Raw genomic sequence first — 26,719 nt, forward strand, 5'->3', positions numbered from 1 at the left:
TACATTTTAAAATCTAGTTTTTAAAAAAATTAGATCTTCTATCTCTACCTCACATAGAAAGTATTCCCTCCCTCACCATGTGGCACAATACTCTTTTCCTCTTTCTTTCTTTCTTTCTTTCTTTCTTTCTTTCTTTCTTTCTTCATCTCTTTCTCTCTTTCTGTTTGAAATAACTATGTCTTCTTTGTCAGATTCTAGGCCCTTCAAAGGATTGAGATAGTGACATGTTTCTTGTACATTTGATTCCTAGTTCATGGTAGAAGAACTGTAAATACTTGTGAAAAGTGAATGAATAAATGAATGAAACTGAAGAGGAACAAAGATACCTACATATAAGCATTCTCTTAAAACACTTTGAGATGTTACGTTGCTTTGGCACAGCAGTGGTAATAAAACGGACACAGTAAATACCGTTTGTTTTGGATTTAACCAACACTTTGTGGAACTGTAGGCAATGCAGAGTCCACCATGTGGTTAACCCTCTTTCTCCCAGAATACAGCAAACTGAAAGTACGCACTGGAAATGATTGAACTGAGAAGTGAATACCTAATAGATTCCAGAGAGATGATATCATCCTGGCTTGGTTGGTTAGTTTTTGCCTATGCTCATATGTGGTGCAACACTCTGCCATGCAACCATATCATCAGCTGTGCTTAAGATCACAAAGTGATCTTATAAGACATTGTGTCACTATGAGTGGCGAAATCTGACTATACTCTAACTGAACATGTTAACATGTGAAACACACACATGTACACTCAGTCACATGTATGTAGAGTGTTAATCAGTAGAGTGCTTACTATCTTCAAACTGAGAACAAAGAAAGACTATTTATTGAGGAGTTCTTAACAGCATGGCCAATGGTTGAGGGAAGCATTCAGTTGGCCGGGCCTGTGCATCGTTCCGTTTCCCAGAGCCTTATGCCATGCATGTACCGTAATTCCTCATGATTCATTGCACTTGCTTTGCTTCTGTGCATACGAGGCCTTGCTTTGGCTATTTGCCTTCTCAGGAAGATAGCTCCCCTCAGCTGATACAGATGTGCCCTATTCTCCTATTGTTCACTATAAATTAATAAAACCACCTTCTTTATTCTTCTGATGCATCAGTGTCTTTGTGAGTTTTGTTAGAGTAATTCTGCATTCCTGAGTCCAGTCAGTAACATGGGAAACAGAATCTGTGAGGCTCTTTGAGGCAAACTTTTCCTTGTAGGAATCTCTTGGTACAGCCTGCTAGATATCCTGCACCATTGTCATGAGCAATGATTCTCTTCCATCCTACACTTTATCAGAATAATTCTTCCCAAACATAACATGGTAAGAGCTTTTAAATTTTGGTGTGGTGACACCCATCTGTAATCCCAGCACTTGGGATCAACACTTGCTGGTCCCAGGCAAGAAGATCAGCCTGGGAAAATTAACAAGACTCTTTCAAAATGACAGCAACTAAAATAGTATGTACATTTGAGTTATTACTAAGTCATTGTCTTGGTGACAGTAGCTCTTTTGGGTGAGTATTTGTCCAGTTTTGCAAACTCCACACCTGTGTGCATGGATCATGTATTGTTGGTGCCACCTTATGAAGACTTTCAGTGATTTATTCCAGTTCTGGTTTCACCATTTCCCTGGCTCTCATTTCTTGTCAACACTGACCCTAGTGTTATGGCCAAGTCACTTCCTAACCTCGTCTCTCTTGCAGTAGTGAAACCCAAAGAAGATGGAAGACACAATGAATTCGACCTGAATAAGGATTCCAGTAGAGCAGGCAATGAACGAGGTTATAGATTTTTTTTTTTCTTTCACTCTCATCTATCTCTCTTTCCTCAGAAAGCACCAAAAGCATTTAAAAGGGATTAAGTTCTATGTGCCCTTATAGAAGAAAATAAAGCACCAACAGCATTTAAAAGGGGTTAAGTTCTATGTACCCTTATAGAAGAAAATAAAGCCCAAGGTCTCCATAACCTGCTCAACTTATCTGAGTACAGTGGAACCTAAGCCACGTTTTTGACAGATCTTAAAGCAATTTCTTGCCAAAATGGCACCAGTATAAACAACTTGCCAAAAGCCAGAGCAGCTCTTAGGTGAGTCTTGTGGCTCTTAGAAATGGTTGTATCCAGTAACTGTTATTACCTAGGATGTTAGGTGTCATTATCCTCCCTCATAGTCCCTCTCCCAGTAGTGCCCAACTGAAGTGACTTCATCATTAAATTCCACCATAAATTGGTCAGAAGCACAGCTAGGGCAGGTCTCGGCTTACACCTTTCAAATGTATCAGATGTGCATGAGAGTGAGGGTTACCAGTGAAATGAGACTTGAGGCATTGCTGGTAGGACAGGTGAATGCAGTCTTAGAAGAATTTACTTCTTACAAAGTAAGTTCTTCAAAATGTGCTTGTTTCTAACAGTCACAGTGGTACTGATACAGTTGGAACCCTACAACAAAATAGACCCTGCAGGGCTGTTAATGGCTGTAAGGAGCTCCTGAGGCTTCTCTCCATCCCCATGGTTAACTACAAAGCTGTCCTTGGGTACTGATTGAATTGCTACCAGATAGTTATGGACCATTCTTGATTACTTAGATGGTAATTAGCCACTCTCTAGGCCCTTTGACCAAATTCCTCATTTTGTGGCTTCCTGTTTCTCTTGAAGAATGAAACTAAGGGAAAAAGTCTAGTTTGCAGCAGAGTTTGCTTCACAGCAAGACATCTAGACTGTTGGGGACACCAGGCCAGGTAGCATGCATACACTCCAGGTCAGTCTACCAGCACCACTCAGAGTGGTTAGTGCATTACTTTATAGAACAGACTTCAGCACCGTTAAAAGTAAACTAGGCAATGAATTATGTTATGCGATAATAGGAGAAATGTTACTGTTGTTTGAAAAGGAAAATTTTAGTCCTTTAAGTAAATGAGAAAATGAATACACTGCTTACTTGCAATAAGACTCTTGAAACTACCTGCATTTTTTAGAACTTGTATTCCTTCTTTTTGTTAAGGTGCATATGTATGGTCCAGATCCTGGAAATAGGAACAAAAGCTATGCCATAAGTAAAAGACCAAGGAGTAGAGACACAAAGAAAGGTCAACCGAGAGGTCAGACATGCATGTATCACTCTGGTCTCTACTCCTTCCAACCTATGAACCCTGGCAACTATTTGCCTTTTCCTGTGTCTCTTTCCTTTTATTGAAGATTAGGGGCTAAAGAGAGATTCCCTAGACTGAGGACAGCTCAAGTGTGGAACAGGACTGTTCTGAAGCTGGGCAGCATTAGGACACACTGAAGAACAATTTCAGAATGGTACTGCTATTTTTAGTCTGACATCCAATGTCCTACACTGGCTTCACCAGGGCCTTTATGGTGCCAGAGTAGGCAGAGGGTGTCTCAGCTCATCTGGGTTTCTGAATTCTTTTTTGGCATCTGTTTTTCTTCAGTCTCCCACAGCTTTCTATCTCCTCTGATTCCTGTTCCCTTTTGGTAGAGGTTTTACTTGTAAAGTCATTAAACAAACCCCTATATGTTTGCTTGTGTTGCATATATATATATATATATATATATATATATATATATATATGTGTGTGTGTGTGTGTGTGTGTGTGTGTGTGTGTGTGTGTGTGTACGTATATATGTGTATATGTGTATATATGTGTATACATATATATACACACACATATATATGTATATGTGTGTATACATATATATATATACACATACATATATATTATACTTTTAAAAAGTTAATGTACAATATACTTTGAAATCTCCTCTTTTAACCAAATTTCTCCCAGCAGTAACATGTTAAATTTTTAGGATTAACAATTTTTGACAATCTGAAAATGATTCTTTTAAAAAAAAAAAGTATGTACATAAAAATGTTGAGTAGAGTGAGCCCTGCATACCACTTGTGGATCCAAACTGCATTCAGATTCCTGGGCTTAGACAAGCCCAAGGTGTCTACTAATGTTTGAAATCAGTCACTCACCAGATGTTTACTGAATGGATACTCAGCCAGGAATTCTGTATAACACTGAGCTATAACATTGTGGGGGTTGGGGGGAGAAGGGGAGGTACTTAGCCTATCCATGAAATTTTTTAGTGTAGCCAAGGAAACAGATAAGTGTGTAGTTATTCTGTAGACTAGATTCAGTAATAGGGGGGCTGCAGAATACTTTGAGGGAAATGTCACAGAAGTCTTTAGTGTGTCTTTTAAACATCAAGAAGTTCTTACATTGTCATCTGAATTGTTCTTCCAGCATGTAGGAAGTGAAGGCAGGAGGAGCAGGAGCCAATCTTGGCCATATAGTTTAAAATCAGCCTAGGCTATGTGAAACCTTGTCTGAAAACACACACACACACAGAGCACGAGGGAGCGACTTTTATGTCTTGCACAAAGATATTCTTGTAGGCAGGCTTGGTGTCTGAAGAAATCAGAGGACTTCTGAGTCTGTTGTACTGTGGGGTGAGTTTGGGTCACCAGGCTCACTAAGGAGCAGGTGTTGTCCACTGAACCATCTCACGGACCTTGAGTTTTATTTTAAGGGCAGTAAGTTGAGGAGTGACAGATTGATCTCAACCTGGAAATGAAAGGCTGACTGCAGCATGAGGAAGGGGCTGGAGGAGAGACTGCCAGCAGGAAGAATGTGCTACTTAGGCACGGAGGCAGTTGCTGGTTACCAGCTTACTGGGAAGTGTGGGGAGGGAGAAGAGGAAAAGAGACCAACTGGAAACCATAAAATGTAGTGGCTACATGAATTCATTGTTTCAACAAATACTTGTTGTGCTACAGTGTTAAACTTTGTACTAGATGTGCTGGTGAACATTTCTGTCCTTGAGACTGGTAACAGTGTATTTCTGGCTTCGGGAATAAGCAGCTTAATGGTCAAATAGTATTATTCATTAGAAGATGGACCCAGACAGGTTTCCCGGGCATAGGAAAGAGCTCCACTAGCTTCAAATGCTCCTTGAGATTTTAGGGTGTTCCTGTGGTTGAGAAGCAGAGTATCAGGTGAGAGATGTTACTGACAAGAGTCTGTTCCTGCACAAACACTGTATTGGAGAAGACTTTGCAACCTACTGGTGTAACTGACGATTGCCAGGAGGTGGATGACAGTGGGTGCCCAGGAAACGTGAATATAATGGGAAAGTAGAATGAGAGAGCAGGGTATGTGAACCAAGCCTGGCAAACTCACAAAAATAGAAAGAACCACTTGGGGAAGCCAGGAAAGTGTAAGGAATGTAAATCGTGTTCTGAGATGGCGACTAGAACCTAACAGGAGAGAGAACGGAGAGGCTGTGACAATCAGTAGTGGCTAAACTCCTGATGAAGGAGAGAACTCCATATTGAATTTCAGACATTTGCTATAATGTTGACCGCCTGGCTCTATCTGTTATTTCCTCTATAGTGTCCAGGTGTATTTATTAGGCCAAAGTCCCCACCACTGCTTATAACTGGAAAGTGGAGGCCATGCAAATGCTCTTCTTTACAAAGCTTGGTTTTAACTAGAACCTTACGCGCTAACCTGAGGACTTCTAGTCTGTGTACTGCTACTCCCCCACCTTACTGTAGGAGCAAGCTCAAGGCTCTGATGAATTGCTGTGCAGTCCTGTAGGCAGGGTGGGGTATGTGTGCTCTAAAGCTTCTGGAAGTCACACAGACACTAAAGAAGAGATTCCCCCATCTCTTCATATTAGCTGTTTTATACAATGTGTACTCGTGAAGTGGCTAAGAGCTTATATGTCCAACTCTTGGCAATGTCAGGCCCGCCTCAGGAGGACTATATTTGGGACACAGTATACACAGAGAGAAGAGATCTTTAAGCCACATTCAATTGTTTGTGTTTTTCCAAGATTTGATGAAAAACCCACACTTTGTCCAAATAGGACACACTGAATTCTTGACATTCTTGCATGTGAACATCAGGTGAGTAAGCATTTCTAGTTCAGGTGAAAAAATGGATGTTGAATAAACCAAAGTGGCACATAAATTGTGTGAGAGGATTTAAGAACAATAATAAGAACGGAGCTCATAGCTTCACTGAATCTTCAGAAGGATTATGTGTGCCCACCCCTATGTGTATAGAGTGAACTCTATTTTAATAAAGTAATTAGTAAACAAAATGAAAACAGTGATGAAATGTCCACTCTTAAACATATTTGTAATTAAAATGTTCCATTTTAAAGATGAAATGATAAGTATGCAGGCCTGTGGGAGTGGAATAGGACAAAGGGAGGGAGGAGAGAGTATCTGGAAAGAGAATAACGGAAGGCTGTTGCTCACCCTCTACAGCCAGCTGAGACATCTCTGCTTTGGGAAACAGAAAGATCATCCAACAAAGATCATCTGAGAGTAGTGTCTCACTCAGAGTGGAGCAGCACTAAACAAGTGCATTAGGGTGTAGGGGATACCAACCGGGAAACCATCTCGTAGCCAACCAAACAGTCAGATAATGGACTCAATGTAAGTGCCAACAAGCTGTAACTATCAGTTGTTGACATAGTGGCAGCACGCAGTGATGCTCCTGGCCAGTTGTCTCAAGAGTAGAACAGGCAACAGGGCTATCTGCTATCCCAGAGTTTGGCCAACAGGATAAAGACAGAAACTGAAGGGACTCCTCAGTGCTACTGTTGCACCGGCAGGAATATAATAATAGGAACTCGACATAGGAAGACGGGTCATTCATCCCGAGATATGTGTCTCTTTTAGCAAAAGAGAGGCAAGAAAATAAGGGAATGAAGGGAAGATTCCTAATTACTCTGAAAAAAAGGAGCAAGAAAGAGAAGCCGTTCTAAGCATGAAAAACAGAATGTAGTTTAAAATTAAAACCAGCCATCCTCATTACCATCTGGTGGATATCCTGCTCTGTTAAAAGATCAGGATGCAAAGCTCTTTTCCAGCCAACCATATCTAATTCAAAGGCACTTAAAAATAAATTATGGACAGCACTAGAAATATGTCACAGGCAACAACAGATAGCAAAAAGTTGGGGTATATTGTTAGAGAATTTAAAGCAAAATGTAAGGCTAATTCGTTTTTAACTCTTGAGAATGCTGTGAGTGCTTGCAAAGTGTCGGTCGTGAGCTTGTGTCTCATCAAAGCCTGTTTCAGAGGTAGCAGAATTGGCAAAACCACAGCGATGTTGCAACTTGGAACTCATTCCTTTCAGAGCAAGTGGACATCTACAATGTAAAGATTCATCAAGCTTTATTTAATTAGCTATATAGTGTGCTTTGTAGCCTACAACCGCATGTAACTCGCCAAGTCAGCACACTAGAATCATGCTATATCACAAGGAAAAATTTAGGGGTGTTTAAAACATTGAAACTGTACTTAACAAATTTATCTGACCATAATGCAGAAAAGTTGGAGTCACTTGAAATTTAAAAAAATAAAAATAAATAACTCAAGTCGAAGATACATTGAAAGTGTAGTTAAAACTAATTCAAAAGAATGTACATGGTTTATCAGAATTTATAGGTAGGGCCAGGGCTTACTAAAACCATTTCATGAAAGGAAATAATTCCTTTATTAATATAGATAGAAAATTGTGAGTTAAGCAATGCAGAGGCAAAACCAGAAGTACAAGGACAGGGAACTAGAAAAGTAGTGGGCCTAGCCGACTTAGTAGAAAAGGTAGACAGGAATTGGTAAGTCGAGGGGCATTTTATAGAGAAGACTCAAGGGTAAACTCGATAAAAAGAAAAAATATAAAAGAAACTATGGAAAGACAGGTAAAAGTTACATGGTTATAGGTGTAACAGAAATTTTAAAACATCATTTGAAAGGCCAGCCTCGGCAGAGCTCAGTATAAGCTGTTACCTAGAGTATGTGAAGCCAGGGGTTGGATCCCCTAACATCAGAAAAAAAAACTACATGTACTTTTATACATTTTAAAAAATAATCAAGTCATAATTGAAATCTTCAAAATAACCAAAAATAATCTTAAGAAAACAACCAAGAATTCACTCAGAATGATTATGCATGGTATACTGATAAGAGTACAGTGTAAAGGGTCTGTAGAGGTGGTTCAGCTGTGAAGAGCATGGTTCTTCAGAGGATCCCAGCACCCACATGAAGTTCACAACTGTCTGTGACTGCAGTTCCAGGGATCTGACAGCCCCCCACACACATACAAGCAAAATACCAATGCACATTTTAAAAAGATAGAATTTAAAGACTCCCTCTCCCCACCAAAATGCAAAGTTGAGACATGTTTATCTGTAAATTCTGTTGGACATTTAAAAAAAACAAAAACAAACAAAAAAAAAAAAAACAACTTCTTCCTGTGCTGTCTAGTCTATTTCAGAACATGGAAAATATGCAGAAATTCCTGGCTTATTTTATGTTAAATAGACTGCCTTGACCAAATTAGTTGTTCTCTTTCTTCTCTATTAAGGTACATTTACCTCAGTAAAACTTACATCTATTTAAGGTGTAAACTGGAAAAGAGAAAGTATGTGAAGTAATGACCACACTCAAGATCATTAACATGTCCACCACTGTATTTGCCATGGTTTAGAGAGAGAGAGACAGAGACAGACGGACAGGCAGACAGAGTTGGCAACACTGATTAATACAGTTATTAACCAGAGTCACATTGCTCTATTGCAATCAAATTGTTTTTTCGTTTTCTCAAAAGTTAAAAACTGGCTTTTAAAAGCCAGTGCTTTTAAAACTACATATATAAGATCTTCCTTTGAACTTAGTCACAAGCAGTGATAGAAGGTAGGGAATCCTAAGCAATAGCAGCACCTGGAGAGGATTCACCCCTGGAACTGATCCCCCAGAGTCTGTTGTATTGTTCATTCCTCATTACAGAGCCCCTGCTGTGACTCTCCCCATGTCACCAGGGAAGAGTTTGGAAAGGGCTGTGTGTTGTGTAAGTCTACATTAGGACTCTAGTTGTCTAGAGAACCAAGCGGCTCTGCTTTCTCCTGTGAACCCTCACATCTTAAGGGAGAATGATAATAAAGAACTGGTCAGCCATTTAATGAACATGTCTGAGATCTTGGTGTGTGATAGATTTCCAAGTCAGACAGGAAATGGTGGCTCACTCAATAAAAATACATAGTGTTTTGATTTTAAAAAATTGTTAAGCCCCAAATTTATGTTTAGGTACATTCTGATGAAGTTTTTTATTTAAGATTTTAATGTTAAAAATTAAAACCAAACTATGAAAAGAAATACTCTGTAATTTTATTACCCTATATTCTGTTAGACCCTTCCAATCATATCCAAAGGCATGGTACTCGGAGCAGTTTATGAAGAGAAGGATGACATTGTCCTTCCTCTGAGACAATAAGGATGAAGGCAATTGCTGAAATTGGTGGAGCTAAGCACATGTGCACAGTGCACTTAAAACTTTAATATACTAAGCTAGATCTTCAAGGTGTGAAACCCAGCATCAATCCTTAGAGTGTGACTTTTCATAGCTCTGTTTCAAGTACCTCAACCCAAACATCCTTCAAATGCCTCCACATATTGTTCCTTGCTTTACGGGTTTGTGTAGTAGTAGAGACAATTTCTTTTTTATATATTTTATCAGGAAGGGTAGAGGCACAGGAGAATTATGCAACTTGCCATATAGCTGATAACTGACAGAGCCAGGATTCAAAGTTCGTCTGATGCTGGAATCCACTTTGTAACCAACCTGTTCTACTGTGTCCTGCAAAGCTCTCAAAAACAGTTTACAAGTCCAAAGCTAGAGTTTGAGCTGGGTGACAGAGTGCTAACCTTCATTTGCAAGGCCCTAAGTCCCATCCCAACACTGCAGACTAATACCATCTGAGGGTGAGTTGAGGAGGAGAGATTCAACCATGTCTGTGTTTAAGCCTCCAACTTGGGCAGCTTGCTGCTCTCCTCACCTGCCTGTTGCTGTGGAGTCTTTGCCACAGGCCTCCACAGCAAGTGTTTAGAGCTGATTTTACTGAGGTCACAAAGTGTCTTCCAGAAAGCAAGGGAAGACATTTCCCTATTTACTTCAAATCCAGTGAAAGGATTTTGCATATCCCTGCTCAAATCCTCATGCTGATTTGCACAAGCAGCTTTCCTCCATTTGTGACTAGAACAAGCAACATAATCCCACCTAGCCCACAGGGTTCTCTGTATCACACATCACTATGAGGGTGAGAAGTTTGTGGTCTACCAAGAATAGTGCAGTGCTGACATTGGTATCACACGATTAAAGATTTTAGTCAAAAACAAAATTTCCCACATTCTGACATCACTTTAATATTTTAAATTTGGAATTTAAAAAAAAATTTCAAGTCAACCCTGAGACATTTAAGTTCATTTAGGGTGGCATGGACATTTAGAAACATTGCAAAACCTTACTATTTATTGTCTTGTAATCTTCGGGATATGGAAGTAAAAGACACCAATTTATGTTTTCAGCACCGTGTATTTACCATCCTGTCATGTTTTCATTGTCTTCTGTACTGACTGTTACAGTCTGAGGAGGTCAGTGAACATTGTCTTCTGTCTGTCTGCTTACTGACTGTTACAGTCTGAGGAGTCAGTGAATCTCTACAGACAAAAGCTCACCAAGTGTTTTTAGCAAAAAAGAATCATTCCTACTTACAGATAAACATTTACCAACTACAAACAGTTTTTGTTTTACTGTGTTCTCTTTCAGATTCATCTGAAATTATTGTGAAATTTCTTGTGTCTTGTTTGGGTTTTAAGACAGAGTCATCTGTAGCCAAGGCTGGCCTCAAACTAACTATAGAGGTAAAAATGGTTTTCCTGCCTCCATTTGCCATGTCTGGGATTATATGCTACAGGCTTGTGCCACCACAGCCAACTTAGTAGCCATAACTTCCTGAGTCTCAGATTCGCTTTGTTATGTATGCCTCTTTGAGTCTTTTTAAATTTACTTACTTCTACTTATATTAGGCCACTGCTCTAAAAACTGAACTACTCTCTAAGCCACAGTCCTTGTGTTTTCTATCAAACATAGAGATAGTTAATAACAATGTCAATTATACTGTTAATATTAGCCTAGCCATAAAACAGCACACACAATCAAATCTAGGTTTCACAAAGTATTTTATTATGTGCCATGTAGGAAATATAAAAGAGTATATGCAGCTATTAAAAATAGTTTTATTTGATCATAGGACTACAGTGATTTGAAACTGTATTTACATTTATATATGCAACATTTCTATAGTTAAAATACCTTTCCAGCAAAGCAGTAAGATCCCTCCAAGAGCAATAGGCATGTTCATAGGCGTGTTCAGAGCACCCATACCTATTAAGTAAAATAGAGAGGCGAGGTTGGGTTTGTGGAAAATTATAATAAACAAACAGAACTACATTAGCGATGTGAACATACGACATAAAATGCCTAAGAATGGACCAAAGAAGTATGTTACATCTTTTCAAAAAGTAAATTTCAAAAATTTTAAGTACAGAAAGGAGTATACATTTAATGGAAATTATTTCATGGGTCATGCTGTGATTCTTCTTTTTAAGTGGAAGATACTTGTATGTGGGTAGATACATATATGTTGATGAAAGGGGGAAGAAAGTTAACTTTTATATATTTAGTGTAAGACAATGTCTTCCTCTAATGAAAGTCAGTGGAATCTAGTGCCCATATAGATAAAGAATTTGAGAGGTGAATATATTGGTGTTGCCAGATCCAGCTTAAGTTTCTGCTCAGAAGAGGCTCTCCTAGAAGCAGTGGTTATTAAATCAGTGCCTAGTATGTTTTAGGGAACACACTAGCCATTTTTTTGGTTAACTGATCTAAGTTTTAGAACAATCTGCAAGCCATCTTTATTAAGCTCACTTATTAAATATTGAGTCTGGTTGGGACTTTGGTTTTTGTTGTGGGTGGGAGTTCGGGATGAATTTGGTGTTTTGTTTTATTTTGTTTTGTTTTGACATAGTATCTCCATATAACACAAGCTGGCTACCAGCCCATGAGCCTCCCAGATACTGAGATCACCAGTGTGTGCCCCCACATCTTGAAACTGTGGTTTTGTAAGCAGTATGAAATCAGTTGTCCAAGGGAGCTAAATTTCAGAGGTTCAGGATTGCAACTTAGACCTTAGGTTGTAAACTTCATTTTAGGTCTCTCTGTATTCTGATGCCACCAGAAGACATGGAGCCCAGAAAGAGGGAGCTTAGGGTTAGTCTTCCTAATGTGCTACATTTAAGAATTGACCGTGTCACTTGGGAGGCTGGGACAGGTCTGAGGAAAGAAGCCAGCGTTTAAAGACATACTGAAGGAAGCCTGTGGAGACTGGTAAAGCCTCAGCCTTAAGAAGGCAGACCCACCAGTGTGGACACTAGCTTGTAGGAGGCTGGGCAGGAAGCTGAAGTAATTCCCTGGAAAGGGAAGGAGGAAGGAGAAAGGGGAGCAAACAGGTTAACCACACACATGGTGTGTGGTTAGAGGTGGACATTTGCGGGCTGGAGATGGTTCAGCAGCTAAGAGCACAAACTGCTTTTACAGAGGACCTGAGTTTGGGTTCCCAGGACATATTTGGGTGGCACAACCACCTGTAACTGCAGCTTCAGGGAGACCGAATGCCCCTGCCTTCAAAGTGCACACAGCACTTAATTAAAAATACACTTGAAAAAAATAAAACACACGTATACTTTCTGGTATTTGAGTATCTCTAATATTGGTCTAAGTTTATGTCGAATTAGTGATAGCATTTGTCATCTTAGTTGTGCAAAGAATAACAGGCTTTTTAATTTGATGTTTGATGGTTTCAAATCATTGTGCTTACTCATTTCTAAATTACCTTATTCATGGGAGCTTATATTAATTTTTATAATCCATTTGAGCAGTGCATAGAGTAAAATGGTGGGCATGCCAGGACTTATGGAGTCTGGGGAGTACCCAAGAGCCATTCCAAGCATCCTCACCCTACAGGAACCTGTGGTAAACTTCATCACCCATTAAGCCCAGGTTGACTTTCTGAAGAACATGTTTGATGGTATATTATGTTTTAAGATTGTGTCAAGAAGTTCTGGAAAAATGACGCTCAAGGTTAAGAGGAACAGACATGAGAACCTGAGTTTGGGTGCTAGCACCCAGCCAGCTGGGAGCAGGTGCACACCTGAAACTCCATGGTGTGGGATTAGGGACAGGGACAGATAAAGGAGGATTGCTAGACTTTACTGGCCCTAGCCTAGTTCAGGTTCAGTGGTAGACACTGTCTCAAGGGACTAAGGCAGAGAGTGACAGAGCTTAGATATCCAGCGTCCTCTGGCCTTGGCATGCACCACTTTGTATGTGACACACATACACTAAGATTTGGTAGAGATTAAATGAGATAATATATATAGTTATAAAGTCTATAAGGTTGTGATTTGCAGATAAGTTATCAGTTACGCCTATTCTGTATGGATATTTCAGATAGGAAAGAACTCTCCCTTCCCCCATGTTACTACCATTTGTATGTTGTTTGTTGTTGTTGTGGGGTTTTGGGTGTTTTTTGGTTTTTTTTGTTTGTTTGTTTTTTGTTTTTTGTTTTTTTGTTGTTGTTTGATTTTTTTTTTTTGAGAAAGTAGTTCTTGCTGTGTACCTGCCCTGGTACTTGCTCAATAGCCCAGATTGGCCTTGGTGCCTGGCCTACATTTCTCTTTAAATAAATATAGTTTTCATAAACAAATGCAGTAGGTAAGTACAGTAGGAACTCACTTTTGTTTGTTTAGGTTGCATGTTACCTGATCTTGAAAGATACTAAACTGTGATTATATTATGGAGAATTTACATTAATAAGTAGAAGCAGATTCTGAACTTTACATAATCAAACAAAGCTGTGCACACTAGATCCACAGAGAAATACTGTTCCATAAGGTAAGGGCTTGTTCCTTTGTTCTTTCTTCCTTCCTTCCTTTCTTCTTTTTTTCTTCTTTTTGCTCTGAGCAAAAATGATACAATCTTTATGGATAGGGTTTGGGAAATTCCTGCAGTATCTCTCAGATAGACTGAGAGGCTTTGTTTCTTCACTTTCTACTTGTAACTTTAATCTAGTCAGGGGATTTTGTAAGTTGCTGAGTTGGGCGATGGGCAACAAACAGTAGCTTGGGAAATGCAGGTCAGGAACTGTAGATAAAATCCTCTGTGGTGTGCAAGCTCCTATGACCTCTCTCTATTGTGGAATCACTGAATTAGTAGTGTACCTTTCCTCTAGAAAGTGTCAGATCATATAGGTAGTCTGGTTTGTAAGATAACTGTTAATTCCATTTCCTACTTCTCCTACCATGCAAGAAGAGACCAGGAAAAAGAAGAAACTTTTCTTTGGGGCAACTGATCTTGCTTTGTCTTGGTAAAATGCTCCCTGTACCCATTTAATTGGCAGTTACTGTTGAGTTTTGTTTTTGGAGTCAGAGTTGTCACAACCTCTGTGATTGTCTGGTATCTGGGAACCTCCTCAGAAAGCCTAGAAGAAAGTAAGTGTTTTCTGCCTTGATGTGTGTTTCTCATGGCAATAGCTAGGCATCACCCAGAACTCACCTTTATCTAAGCATTCAGGCACTGCCCTTTAGGGGCAGAAGCAGGAGGATCCAGAGCTTAGGGCCAGCCTGGGCTACATGTTGAAGTTCTGTCTCTATAAAACCAGAAAGCTCTTTCCTCTTACAGTTGATCTGGTCATTTGATTCTTCTGGATATCTGATTATGTTTACTTTGACATTAATATTTACACACAATAGTTCAAACTCTGATCTGCCTTTGAGGATGTCTGAAAACAATGTCTCATGTATCCCTTCAGAGTAAGTGCAATGGCTGTATGATATCTGTGCACAGCATTAGAATCATCAGCATGCTGCAGAATATTTCTCCAAAACATGACTCCTCGCCGTCACAGTGAGTCACAATGATGGCTGTAAACACGCGAGTCATGCCCCCCTTGACAGGAAAGAAACTAAAAACATAAATTTCAGATTCTGAAATTTATGAAAGGTATTCCTGAAAGACCTAGGAAATGTTGAGGGAAGAATGTTGTGTTTACTCCTACAAATATGATAGCAAAGTGGGCTTTTGCTCATGTGTCATCTAGGGTATAACCTGAAAATAATGGGAATCAGAGAACGAAGCCAGCTATAATAGCAAACACTGCTCCTATAGATAAAATGTAGTAGACGTGAGCTACTACATAGTAGGTGTCGGGAAGTACAACACCTAGTGAGGAGTTTGACAGAGCGATGCCAGTTAGTCCACTGACTGTAAATAGGAAAAACGGATCCTAGAGCTCATAGTATAGCTGGTGATCATTTAATATTACCACCATGTAGTGTTGCTAGTCAGCTAAATACTTTTACTCCAGTAGGAATTGCAATAATTATAGTGGCAGATGTGAAGTAAGCTCGTGTGTCTCTGTCTAAACCTACTGTGAATATATGATAAGCTTATACAATAAAACCTAGGAAGCCAGTAGGTATTATGGCTCATACCATTCCTATATATCCAAATGGTTCTTTTTTCCAGAGTAAGAAGTAACTACATGTGAAATAATACCAAATCCTGGGAGAATAAGAATATAGACTTCTGGGTATCCGAAAAATTAGAATAGATACTGGTAAAGAATAGGGTCTCCACCTCCTGCAGGGTCGAAGAAAGTTGTGTTAAGATTACAGTCTGGTAGTAGTACTGTGATTCCTGCAGCTAATACTGGAAGTGATAGTAGAAGAAGGACAGCTGTAATTAGTACAGATCAAACAAATAATGGTGTTTGATATTGAGTTATAGCTGGAGGTTTTATATTAATAGTAGTAGTAATAAAATTAATAGCTCCTAAAATAGATGATACACCACCCAGGTGTAAAGGGAAAATTGTTAGGTCTACAGATGCTCCAGCGTGGGCTAGGTTTCCGGCTAAGGGTGGATATACCGTTCATCCTGTTCCTGCCCCTGCTTCTACTATTGAGGATGCTAGAGAAGAAGAAATGATGGGGGCAGAAGTCAGAAACTTATATTATTTATTTGTAGGGATGCTATGTCAGGGGCTCCAATTATTAATGATACAAGTCAGTTTCCAAAGACTCTGGTTATTATTGGTATTACTATAAAGAAAATTATAACAAATACACGGGCTGTAACAACAACATTGTAAATCTAGTCATCTCCTAGAAGTGCACCTGGCTTTCCTAGTTCAGCTCGAATTAGGATGCTTAGTGCTGGCCCTACTATTTGTGCTCAAGCGCCAAATAGTAGATACAGGGTACCAATATCTTTATGATTGGGTGAAAATAATCAATGATATATGAGCATAGGTAAAATGGCTGAGTAAGCATTAGACTGTAAATCTAAACACAGGGGTTTAAGTCCTCTTTTTACTAGACCTTAAGGTGATATCATGTTGAATTGCAAATTCGAAGGTGTAGAGAAGTTACTCTTCTAAGGCTTCTCCCACTCCCTTTTCTGATGGGCGGGAGAAGTTTAGTTAGTTGTGACTGGCTGGAGGAAGGTCAGCAGTAAACAGTGTATTTCCTCTATGTAGCAAATCCTGAACCACTGCCATCTGTAGATGCTAACAACCACCTTCACCAGTTTCTGTGCTACATTCTTTCGTCTGTGCACCTCAGCTGCCCTTGGTAAAAAAGATTATCATTTAATTAGCTTCTGGAGTCTTCCCATTTGTAAGGTGTCTTATAAGATTTTAAAGCCTGGTTTCCTTTGCACCTTGTGCCTATTACTAATTGATGTGACTAGAAGAAGCTCCATTGATGCTGGTTAATGCTGGGAAGCTCTTTGGGGGCAGTTCAGTTTGGTAATGAATCCATTCATGCATCAGACCCGTGCCATGACAGCTGAGTCCTAGAAGAGGTCACAGCCTCAAGGAGGACCATGTGGGGCTTTTAAAAACAAGCCCTCCCCCATCCAAAATTCTTAGACTTGTGTTTGGTTAAAAGGTAAGAATCTGCCACCCCATCTTGACTCTGGGCTTTGTGATTACACCAGAACATGACAGAAGTGACAACGTGACATTGCTGGGCCCAGACTTGAAGAAACTGTTAGCTTCGGCTTCTGTTTCATGGAGTCCTCATTCCTGGCACCCAGCTGCCATGCTTCCTTTCTTCATTATTGAGGAAGATGACAACTGAATGGCTAGTTGTGTGTGAGAAAAAGGTGGAGTCTACTCAGCAGAAAAGACAGTGTTGTGCTTGGCCATAGTGAGACACAAAACAGGGTTCCATGCAGAGGAGTTAGGAACATCCAGGTATCCCTGGATTAACAAGCCATACTGAAGATGCAGCCAGACAAAGGTTGAATCGAGGAGACCTTATCTGCCAAGTGAAGGCAATGTTGTAGACAGTTTGGGGTTTTGCTGTTTTGTTGTGTTAGCAGCAGAGCAACATGATACAGTGTGTGTCTTAGACAGATGTTCTGTCAGCAATAAGGAAGGTGGATTTGAGGGAGTTAAAGCTAGATAGACTCTGGGCTTGGTGGCATACGTGTATAATCCCAGCACTTGGGAAACTATGGCTAGCAAGATTGTTACATACCAGAGTGGTATGTGGTCTCAGGAAAAGCACACATATAAACTGGAAGCATTAGGATAGTTCTGACGGTTCTCTTTTAAGTTGTCCAGGCAAAGACAGAGGCCTGGACTAAGACTACAGTGAGGATAGAGAGGTAAACGTAGATTAAAAAATATCTAATGGGGTTTGTTGTTGTTTCATTAGAGAGGTTCTAGTTTGTTTTGTTTTTGGTAAGTTAGTCCCTGGTAATTGACTGTAAGCAGGAATGATAAAGGAAGACTTCTCCACCAGATTCTGCTGCCACTAAAAATGGAGAAAGGGGACTATGAGGAGTATAAATAAAGGGTGGAGCTAACATGTTCAGCTGTACCATGCTGGACTAAAATCTGTGGCATCTCTCTGGTGATATCAGCAAGGCAGTTAGAAATGTAAGTCACAAGTTAAAGGAGACTTGCGCTGCAAATCGATTTGGTGGTCAAAGTCACAGAGGTGCTAGTTGATATCCTTAGCAAATAAACTCATATTCAGTGAAAAGAAGAGATACAGGGATGAAACTCTGCAGCCACCCTGAGAAGAGTGGTTCAAGGGAAACAAGCCTACCAAAGAGATGTGGCAGAATAAAGTTCCAGGAGACTGGGTTGGGAGTGGGGGCTAGTCTCCTGGACCAGTGAGGACAGTAGAAGGCCTCTGGTACTGTTATTCAGGCTGGGCAAAGGAGGAGCTGAGACACCAATGATAAAACCAAGGGCTGGCAGAGAAACTAGAGAACACATGCCATGAGAGGGGGAGGAGAGAGATGGGAAACAGGTAAATACTTAGATGACCCAAGGAGCTTATGCCATTCAAGAAGAAGCGATTGAAAGAAAAAATTACTGAAATGAAAAGAGAAACAAAGGAACCTCACGCTGAAAGCAGAAGGGCAGAGAGTCAGGGGCTCATTGGAGGTTAGGAGGCTATATTAAGGATGGGTATAGATATAAACAGTTTTAGAACATGACAGGAAATTGAAGATCATGGTTATTGAACTTAATTGTTGTCTATGAAACAGGACACAAATTGCCCACTGAGAGAAAAGAGTAAAGCGGGACTTTGTAGCTTTGTTGAAGAAAGAGGTGCCTTTACAAATAGTCCTTTAAGGTAGTAGAAATGAGTACTTGCTCACAATAGGCAAGAAGGGTCAGCAGGTTACCCAGAAGACCTTGTTGATATGGGAGGTCCAGTTTTGTTCCAGCACCTGCCTGAGTAGTATGCTGAGCTAAATGCTCTTGTTCCAGCAACATACCCCAGTTCTTCCCCTCCTGGCCTCACTGTGGAGAAAATGGGTCATCCTCAGAAGTAACGAAGCAGAGCTTGTATAAGAACAGAATTGTGTTTAAGACAATGTGTGCATAATGAAACTGGAAGATAACTAATTGTATTTGTTTTAAAAAGCAACATAAGAGCTAGAAAGACAGCTCACTGTCCAAGATCCTGGCTATTCTTTCAGCTGAGCCAGGTTCGATTCCAAACACTCACGTGGTAGATCACGACCCTCCATAACTCCATTCTGGGAGACTCGGTGCCCTGTTCTAGTCTCTGCAGTCACCAGGCATACAAGTGGAGCACATGGCACACATGCAGCAGAATGCCCTTCACATAAAATACGTTTTTATTTTAAAGAAAGTAATACCATGAAGATCCCAACAGACAAGAGAGGAAAGTTTAAGAAGGTAGTCAAGGATGAGAGAAACCACAGAAAACAAATGAAGAGGAAAGAGGAAGGGAGGGGCAGGAAGTGGTGAGGTTTCATGTAGAGAAGATGTGACTGGAGGAGATAGCCTGAGATTTCTTAGGCATAACACACTATAGTGTACTGAGTGAGCCCCAGTTGTCTCCACAGTGAGGTCAGGAGGGGAAGAACTGGGGTATGTTACTGGAACAAGAGCATTGGGGCCCAGTTTATTTCTGGTCTGTTTATGGAACTTCTCAAAGAATAATCCCATACCAGTCAGGGATCTGCCGGTGGACCGGGATTGCCCACATGTACAAGAATGCTTACTTGGCTCTCCGCAGACAACTCTGGAGCAGCTGCACCCTGCCTTGATGGCCTCCTGTTCCTGCAACTCCCACACGTGTAACAGTAATAATCCTGAAAGGAGTAGCTCACATTTATGTGTGTTTTATGCCTTGTAAGTTGATGCTTCTAGAACCTCTGAAAGAAAGTCAGGCCAGATGGTGGTACCCCGTTTATAGACCAGGAAGTGCAGTGTGAGTCTGGGGATTTAGGGTCACACACGGTATAAATGGATAAGATACAAGTAGAAATGAGATCTTCTGGTTCCAGTTTTCTTCAGATATGCGCTGCAATTTGGAGCTCAGTGTCTACTGACTTTAAGGTTAGCTCACTATGGGTTTTTAGGCCAGGCTATCCTTGGCACATTTCAGCAGCTCAGAAAATAGATATGCCAAATAACCTCTGAGATCCTGTACTATGAATTAGGAAATGCTCTATGACAACTAACTGGGGCTTTGCTTCTGAATTTGTGAGATAGAAAAAGTATATCCATCCTGTCCTTAAGGCTAGAAGGCCCTGTGTAATCATGAAGTTACTACAGCACCTGTCAGTTCTTCAAGAATCGCTATATTGTGTATAATGTGTCTTTATTTAATGTTAGATACTATTATCCATAAACATTACTCAATACATGTTTCTTTAAAATACATAAACGTTCCAAATGCGTTTGTTGATATCTTAGAGGCCAGAGTCAGTGTCAAAGCCGGAGTTGGAGCACATCTGCTGCTCCCCTCAGGTTGGGTTTTAGGTCAAGGAATCTGGATGATGTTCCTGTGGTGAATCAGTGTAGCAGGAGGGAGTGGCCCTTAGTGACTTAACCTGGGAGAGGCTGATACCTCAGTCACCAGCGTCAGCCCTTTGTGACAGTGTGTTTTTCAGAATGGACCCAGATGATAAAGATGAAGTCATAGCACTCACCAAGACAGCAGCTAGCTGAAGGGTGACTGCACTGTAGGGCAGGCTTTGGTTCACAGGTTAAATGTAGCTGCACTTCTCTAGCTCTGGGCCTTTCTTTGCCTGCTGCATGTTAAACTTTAGGTTTGACCATCTTCTCATATGAAAGCTTGAATCTATCCAGTCCTTTTGCTATTCTGTCACAGTTTAGTTCCAGGAATCCCCTGCTGCCTGTGTATTTCCAGGCAGAACATGACTGCATTAGACATTGACAGATGTGTTGATTGAAGCATACAGAGAGGATTGTCCAGTGGCTTTGAAATGATGTTTACACTTCAGTGAGGGAGGGGAGAAAGGCTGACCAGGTACTCCATAGTCACTAACTTAGTACTCGTTTGTGTGTCAGGTCCAGAGCTCATCATCCAACATGACAGGCACTCTTGTGTAGCGACAGTGTACAGCAAGCTCGTGCCAGCAAACCACAGCTTTGTTCATCTGGGACAAGAAATGGGAGGGTGGTTAATTCAGGTTAGTAATCCTAAAGCTCTCGGGTTTTCTCAGGGAGCTACAGTCACACACTCAAATCTGATCCAGAGTCAGTATCATAAAGACTGCTGTTTATCGAAGCATCTGGGTAGGTTTTTCTTACTGTTTTCTGTTTCTGTGTGCACCTGTTACTATACTCTGGGTCTTTGGGTGTTGCTGGAAAACCTAGGGCCTTGCACATGCTGGGCAAGCACTTTACTACTTAGGTACATTCCAGCTTGACTAACCTTTCAATATTGGCAACTAAATGCTCTCCCTGGAGATTAACATACTTATTAATAACCCTTTCATTGGTATCTTGAATCCTAGAAATTTAAATAATGTATTTACACTTAGGGATTGTTTTTTGTTTTTCCTTGTCTGAACCATTATATGTTTTCAACAGAACTAATATTTAATTAAGATTTCATAACCAAGAGATTTAAAGGTTAACTTTGAAACTAGGTCAGGAGAAAACATCTACTGTAGTTTTGAAGGTAACCAGATAAGGAAGTACAGAAACAGTGTAGAAACATTGACAAGCTCACAAAGCCAATTTTGTCCAGTTTTCTGAAAACTCCTGTCTGTATAGCTAAAGCATGTGAGTCATGCCTGGCCTTTGTCTTTTCACTTTTTTTTTTCATGTTTGTATTACCCATCATTTCATTGTTCACTCTGCCAAGTATTGCTCTAGGTACTAGGTAACAACAGTAAATAGACAGTCAGAGAGTACTGTGTGCCAGTTCTGTGCCAGGCACTTGCGAACTTGGAACTAGCTGCTTTCGGCTCCACAATCTGATGTAACGAGGGAAGTGTTACACTAGAAGTCAGCTTTCCCCAGACCTCACCGACGGGCTATGTGGCTTGAGGGGAGACATGTTGAGTGTCAGTTTCCTCCTCTCTGAAATGCTGTTGCTCACTCTGTTTACTTCACAGCATTGATGTAAGTATCAGATGAAACAGTCATTTTGAAAGAGCTTTGGAAAGCATTGGGCCTTGCTTATATAGAGACAACCAGTAATCTTGTAACTGACCAGAGTTTGGGTCATTTCATTGCCTCTGTGAAAAGTGTAGAGGATGCCTATTGTACGTTTAAATGTATAACTGCCACTTCCTGCCCATGGGTGGGGATTTCAGAATGAGTTAGTGAGGACTAATAACTGCAGCAAGTAAGACTCACATAGGAAAAAATCCAGTCCATACACTCCATTAAGTCAGCAGATGTTTTATGTATAAAGTGCTCAGAAGGGGCAAAGAAAGGATAAGATGTGAGTTGGCCTCTGACCTCAAGAAACATAGACTTGTATGTGAAAATTCAGAGTGACCAAATATAAACTCTGAACTTAATTACAGTTTCCCAGGGATTATAGCTATTCATTTGCCCCTTAAATGTTTCTAAACGTCTTCTAATAGACATCAGGGTACCTGCTGGGATATGGTAATAAGATGTTGCTTCCAGTTTCCTATTTTATTAGCTCTCATGTCCTCTGTGCTAATAGTTTAGAATGAGGTAAGAAATGTGATCTGTATAGAGAGATAGCTCATTCAGGAGTTTGATTCCCAGAACCCACATAAAAGACCCAGCAGATGCCAGGCAGTGGTGGCGAACGCCTTTAATCCCAGCACTTGGAGGCAGAGGCAGGTGGATTTCTGAGTTCGAGGCCAGCCTGGTCTACAGAGTGAGTTCCAGGACAGCCAGAGCTACACAGAGAAACCCTGTCCCGAAAAACAGAAAGAAAGAAAGAAAGAAAGAAAGAAAGAAAGAAAGAAAGAAAGAAAGAAAGAAAGAAAGAAAGAGGGAAAGGAAAGAAGGAAAGGAGAGAAAGAAAAAGAAAGAGAGAGAGAAAGAAAGAAAGACAGACAGACAGACAGACAGACAGACAGACTGAAAGGCTGACTCAGCAGACATGGTGGCATGTGCACATAATCCCAGCACTGGAAAAGCAGAGACAGGAAGATCCCAGGGCTCACTGGCCAGCCAGCTGTGCCTAATTGTGAGCTGCAGGCCAATGAGAGACCTTGCTCCTAGGGAGGAGGGTTGTGTTCCTGGGGATGATAACCTGAAGTTGTCCTCTGGTTTTCACACATATGAGCTCTGCACATATGTGTGCATATCACACGCGCGCACATGCGCACGCGCGCGCGCGCACACACACACACACACACACACAGAGTTTTTTTTTTAAGTGTTCTTCCCTAACATTAAACTCCATCATGTAAAAACTCAAGAATCCTCACATAGCTGAGAGTGATGGGTCACAATCCTAGCACTCAGTAGTCCAAATTAGGAAGATCATGAGTTTGAAGCCAACCCGGGCTTTGCAGTAAGACCTTCCCTAAAAAAAAAACAAAACTGGCCAACATGGTGGTTCACGCCTTTAACCCCAGCATCAGGGAAGCAGAGGCAGGCAGCTCCCTATGAGTTCCAGGACAGCAAGGGCTACACAGAGAGACCCTGACTCAAAGGAGAAAGGAAAAAACGAAACAAAAAACCCCACCGACCAACAATGATAATCCCTTTTAAATACCAGTTCTCTTCAGTGCATGGAGCACCACTCACACATGGCTTGACTGAGTAAAAGCATCAGTAGCTCACTGATAGCTTTGTTTGTGCTCTGCTGCCTGGCTCTCAGATTAACACACAAATACAGTCATTGCTGGGATGGAGGCCAAGGTTAGAAATTTGCAGACCCTCCCCAGAGCCAGCCCTAAAAGCAACAGAAAAGCTCGCTCCCAAGAGATTCTGAGTCGTAGTCCACAGCGACCTGTCACAGTAGTGGGCTTTTTTTTTTTTTTTTAACCTAAGCATTTCTTTTTATTTGTTTTTTTATTCCTTTCCTCTTCCTGTCAAAAGATAATCCCCCAAAAGAGTGGATTAAATGGATTATGCTGAGATAGCTTGTAGCGCTGTTGTGGGGTCTGTCGTGTGAGAACAGGGTCCAGCATAGAGCAGACTGCTCAAGAAGCTGCTGCAAAACCATTTTAGATTCCCAGAGGGTTGTGTGAAAACGAGCACAGGATAGTAGAGGGAAGTAGGGCAGTGTGCTGGTTATGTTCCAGAGTGTTGTCAGAGCATCGTTGGATCTTAACTCTTTCCTCTCAGCTGTAAGAATACTGCCAGTTAAAACTGGGGTTGCTTCTTCCAGTGTCTTTCTTGACACATGCAGACACCATTTAATCTTCCTAGCTGCCCTGAGGACATGGCATTTTTGTTTGGTTTTGTTTTCATTGTTACTATTTGTAGAAATGAGAAATCTCAGGCCCAGAGCAGAGTTGGAATTAGGGTGAGGCACTCCCTTCAGGTGCAGAATATAAGGGCCAAAAGCTCAGTAATCAAGGCAAACAATATTGTATGCATTGAAAATTTCAATTCTGACAGGATCTGACAGTGTCTGGATTAAGGTGAGGTAAAGTACATGGTCAGAACCTGAAATTTATTTCAAATGATATTATTCATCATAGATACTTTACATTGACTTTTAGGTTATTGCATTAAATCATTGCTCAGCCTGATTAGTTCAGGTTATTTTACTTTGTTTTGCATACTCTTTGATTTTTGCTTCTAAGGCCAGTGCTTCCCTCGGGTCACCCTGGTGCCACACTGCCTTGGGGACTCTGAGTGGCCCAGTCATATGGCCTGAAGTAGCAGAGCTTGCATTTGACTTCAGATCACATGGCCTTCTCATCATTTTATTAAGAATGCCTGATTGTCTTGGTTGTTTAAATTCTCTAGGCTTTTCAGCCCCATTATTTAAAAATATCTTAACTCCTTTGACCTTTATGTATTTTTGTTCTGTGAATTTAAATCATGTGCCCTCTGTGCTTTCACATCTTTTGATTTGTGATTTGTGAGTGTTTCGGCCAAGGGCACATTACAAGACATCCACTTTGAGCAGAAGAAGATTTTGTGGCCTGAGTTAGGAAGTCTGATGTGGTGGTGTGTTCCTCTGACCAGCATTTGGGAGATTGTGAGCCCAGCCTGGTCTACATCAAAGCCAACCACTGAAACCGAAAAGAAAAGAGCCCACTCTGAATGAGCTGTGGAAGGGTAGGGAGGTGTGATCACTAAGATTTTGTAGGGCAGAAGGGCAACTGAATTCAGGGGCATATTTTATAAAGTCAGTGGGAACAGTGCGTGCTTGGAATCTCAACTCCCTGGGGATAGAGGATCCCTAGCTCAAAAACAAAAACTAACATAAACTTTGAAACTATAATGTAGAAATTTCTAAGACCATTCTTTTAATAAGGTGTTTGTTTGTTTTTAGGAGAGGGGTTCCTTGAGAGAGGATCTCACTTTGTAGGCCAGGCTGGCCTTGAATTTGATATAATCTTCTTGTTTTAGCCTCTTGAATATTGTGATTTGGGATTACTGGTGTGAGCTTTTTCTTGAATAATAAAAGTAGTCAAACAGTTAACATCACTGTTGTTTTTATGGAGGAAACACATCTGAGTCTGTGGAGCTGCTGATCTCCTGTTCCAGTCTTTTTTTTTTTTTTTTTTTTTTTTTTAAGTGTGTATTGGTTAGTCCTGCAGTACATTGGAAAGAACAGACAACTTTTCAGATGATTATTTTTCTTACATTTGCCTGGGACTTCCAGGTCTAGTATATCTGTTGGGCAAATACTGCAAGTCTGACATTAGAAATAGAAGGTAAGAATGGGAGTAAATTGTTTTCCTTTACAATTAAATATTAGTAGAGGTAAATGAAATTGAAGGCAAAGGAACATTATTTTGGAATGCTGCAGTGTCTCTTGTGAAAGAAAGAGAGATGTGAAGAGTGTCAGCATTCCCTGAGAACAGCACAGGATAAAAGCTGGCTCACAGCTACAGGCACTGAACGTTTGGTTTGAGAATCAGACATAGAAGGGGTCCTGTTCTCAAGCATGCATTTTCCCTATTTTACTGTACTGAGACTAGGACTTTTATTTTTATGGAGTTCTTAGAGGAACTGGGAGGATGGAGCCTAGGGGTCTGGGCCACGCTACTGAGGAGCTGAGTACAGGACTAGAGTTAGTGCTTGTCTTACCAGTCACCGAACTGTAGAAGAGCTGAGTCGGGGCGGATGAATGGTTTTGCAAAAAAGTTTAATGCAGAGAAGAAAACAGAGGCCAGAAGGCCAGTTGGCTGTGTGCATACTTTTTTGTGCTAGCCAACACTTGGTTAGTGAGATTAGAAAGAAAAAGAATGCCATTTCCTCTGCTGTAAGATAAATGGCAGAGAAATTAGCATCAGCCCCCATTAGTCTGCTAATAGGGAGGTGAAAGTGGACTCATGTGCTCCATCAAGAGTGGCCTAGGAAATGGTGAATCCATTAACAAATATAGGAAACAGTTTGCAAACTAGAGGGAAAGGTGTGTTCTCTTTGAAGCAGTGGTGTATACACAGTGAAAGTACTGCTTAGATGGTGATGCAGAGGGAACCAAAAGGCTGGATGTGCACTCTGCCGTTGACTGGCAAGAGAAACGGATTGTAAGAGCAGTCTGTGGTGGAGAAGGCGTCAGAGCCTAGACTAGTGCTGGAGGCACAAGAGGAAGCAGTTTCAGAAAGATTCGAATGGACAGCAGTGTCACCAAGATCCTGTAGATCCAGTGCCTGAAGATCAAAACTTATGAGCAATCTCAGGAGTGGGCTTAGACTCAGAAAATAATAATGCAGGTCCACCCAGAGGAAGCTAAAATAAAAGGAGTGCTTTACCTTGTGTGATAAAGGCTGCTTTTTTTTTCTGAACACTCAGTGGACATTTAATGGTCTCATGTTTTGTCAACTTGATTAGAAGACTTTTTGATTGGCTGAGATTGAAAGAGGGAT

The 26,719-nt window shown here is 40.8% G+C and overlaps 1 protein-coding gene across 7 annotated transcripts in view; it reads left to right on the plus strand.

The window, feature by feature from the left end:
* Positions 1-26,719, plus strand: part of Nsmce2 (NSE2 SUMO ligase component of SMC5/6 complex) — a 221,914-nt gene that overhangs the window by 114,049 nt on the left and 81,146 nt on the right. For 3 of the 7 annotated variants that reach the window (XM_034517539.2, XM_076911399.1, XM_034517540.2), the window contains exon 5: positions 1,700-1,777. The exons of 3 other annotated variants lie outside the window; for them this stretch is intronic. In XM_034517539.2, coding sequence (XP_034373430.1) covers positions 1,700-1,777 — 78 coding nt within the window. The remainder of the gene's footprint in view (positions 1-1,699; positions 1,778-26,719) is intronic. One more of the 7 variants, XM_034517541.2, reaches the window with a different exon arrangement.

The sequence above is a fragment of the Arvicanthis niloticus genome, chromosome 13 (assembly GCF_011762505.2).
Source record: "Arvicanthis niloticus isolate mArvNil1 chromosome 13, mArvNil1.pat.X, whole genome shotgun sequence".
Classification (NCBI taxonomy): Eukaryota; Metazoa; Chordata; class Mammalia; order Rodentia; family Muridae; genus Arvicanthis; species Arvicanthis niloticus.